Source organism: Xylocopa sonorina, chromosome 17 (assembly GCF_050948175.1).
Source record: "Xylocopa sonorina isolate GNS202 chromosome 17, iyXylSono1_principal, whole genome shotgun sequence".
NCBI lineage: Eukaryota > Metazoa > Arthropoda > Insecta > Hymenoptera > Apidae > Xylocopa > Xylocopa sonorina.
The window spans coordinates 744,153-745,866 of NC_135209.1; the positions used below are offsets into that span (position 1 = coordinate 744,153).

Genomic DNA, 1,714 nt, shown 5'->3' on the forward strand with positions numbered 1-1,714 from the left:
TGATTCTTAGCGTATTTCGGAGTTGTAACTTGTCTAGTTGCTAATTCGCGAACTTTCTGATTTTTTGGTCAAAACATGCGTTTTAGTTCCTAGCGCGGATCTTGAAAAGTATCATTTTTATTGCCCCGCGCTACAAATTGGGTAATAAATATGCACAAATCAGGTAAATGGACACTTGTAATTGATGTTTGCTTGCTATTCGTTTTGCGTACCATATGTCCGCTACATGAATCCCTCACCAGTGTTAAGATACGTTTTATTTACATGACTTTTTATTTCTAGATTATAACTAATTATATTTATATACAATTAATTACAATCAATTAACTGATTACAACCAATTTTACTTGTTTATTTTAATCCGATCTGTGATATCTGTCCGAAAAGCGGTGAGATCGATTAATCGGCGAGACCTTGGATTATGTCGAATTATATTTTATGGGTTGTTTGTCTGCTAGGTTGTAGCCGATGTCTATGTACTGCCGCTTACCAGCTCGTGTGTTGTGCGAGCCTCCCTAGTTGAGTTCTGGACCGGCGCCGGGAGTACTTGTAATGGGTATCTTGTTCCATTATGACGGAGGAATAACTGTTGCTTTGTGTGTAAGTCATTGCGTGTAAATGTATTCCTCGATCCGTGCCAGGTTCCGAGAATTGGCCGTAACTGCTGCATCTGATGTCTTAGACGGATTGCGAAGCTGGACGTGCTGGAAGTCGTGGCCTTCGTTTCGACAAGCTCGCCTGGCAGCCGGCTATTTTTACCGTATACAAGTTGCGCTGGTATTGCATCTAAGTCTTATTTCCAGGCTGTTCTGATACCCAGAAGCACGATCGGCATAACCTCTACCCATGCCACTGCTTGATGATATTTTATGGCGACCATTATTTGTCGGTGGAGCCTTTCCACCATGCCGTTTACTTCCGGATAATACACCGTGGCAACGAAATAAGTTGCTCCTGTCAGGGGTATTAGTTCCCTAAACAGATACGACTCGAATTATCTGTTCTGGTGCTTTGTTATTCTCCTCGATGAGACGAATCCCGAGATTCAGCCATCGAGGAGGACTCGAACTGCCGATTCTACGTTTGCTTCTTCTAGGGGTATGGGTTCGGGCCAGCGTGTGTAGGCGGTCCACATAGGTCAGCCAGTACCTGAATCCTCTTGAGATAGGTAATGCACCGACTATGTTCATATGGATGTACTCGAAGTGTGTTCTTGGGAGTTCTAAGTTTTTGGGCGGTGTTGTAACGTGCCTCGACGCCTTTGCTCGTTGGCACGGAATGCAGGATCTAGCCCAATCAGCGCAATCCTTATTGATGGTCGCCTAGATTTTGGCTGTTACGATTTTTCGAGTTGCTCGGATCCTTGGATGCGATACATCGTGGAGACTATTGAGTGTCTGAAGCCTTTGTTACTTTGGGATGTATGGCCGGATTGTTGGACCTAAAATACTACAATAAATCCCATTTTTTTTTCTGAGAAATGACACCCTTTTTAGCTTTAGCAAGTGAGGTAATGGTGCATTAATGCGTCTTCAGTTTCGCGTCGTTTCCTTGGGTTTCGGCCAGTCCTTGTAGCGAACTGATATTGTTATTCCTTGTCGCACTGTACTTATGTCGTACTATACTGAGTCTCGGAGCACTGTATGTTGTTTAAAATTGATTTTATTTAACATGACTGTGGCGGCTACGATTCCGAGTATTTTCTAATCGTAAA

General features: G+C 43.2%; 1 protein-coding gene across 1 annotated transcript; it reads right to left on the reverse strand.

The window, feature by feature from the left end:
• Positions 1-356: 356 nt before the first annotated feature.
• LOC143431365 (uncharacterized) lies at positions 357-1,465 on the reverse strand. The gene is made up of 5 exons (XM_076908036.1): positions 1,451-1,465; positions 1,150-1,322; positions 817-974; positions 491-774; positions 357-413 (listed from the first exon to the last, which is right to left on the reverse strand). Exons 1-5 carry the CDS (start codon positions 1,463-1,465, stop codon positions 357-359), a joined length of 687 nt encoding a protein of 228 aa, XP_076764151.1.
• Positions 1,466-1,714: the final 249 nt, after the last annotated feature.

Bases quoted from the DNA above. Each gene is read 5' to 3' on its own strand.
- LOC143431365 (XM_076908036.1), bottom strand. The intron at 975-1,149 runs GTACTGGCTGAC...GTATCTGTTTAG, and splicing joins CCTATCTCAAGAGGATTCAG to GGAACTAATACCCCTGACAG. The intron at 775-816 runs GTATCAGAACAG...ATGCAATACCAG, and splicing joins TATGCCGATCGTGCTTCTGG to CGCAACTTGTATACGGTAAA.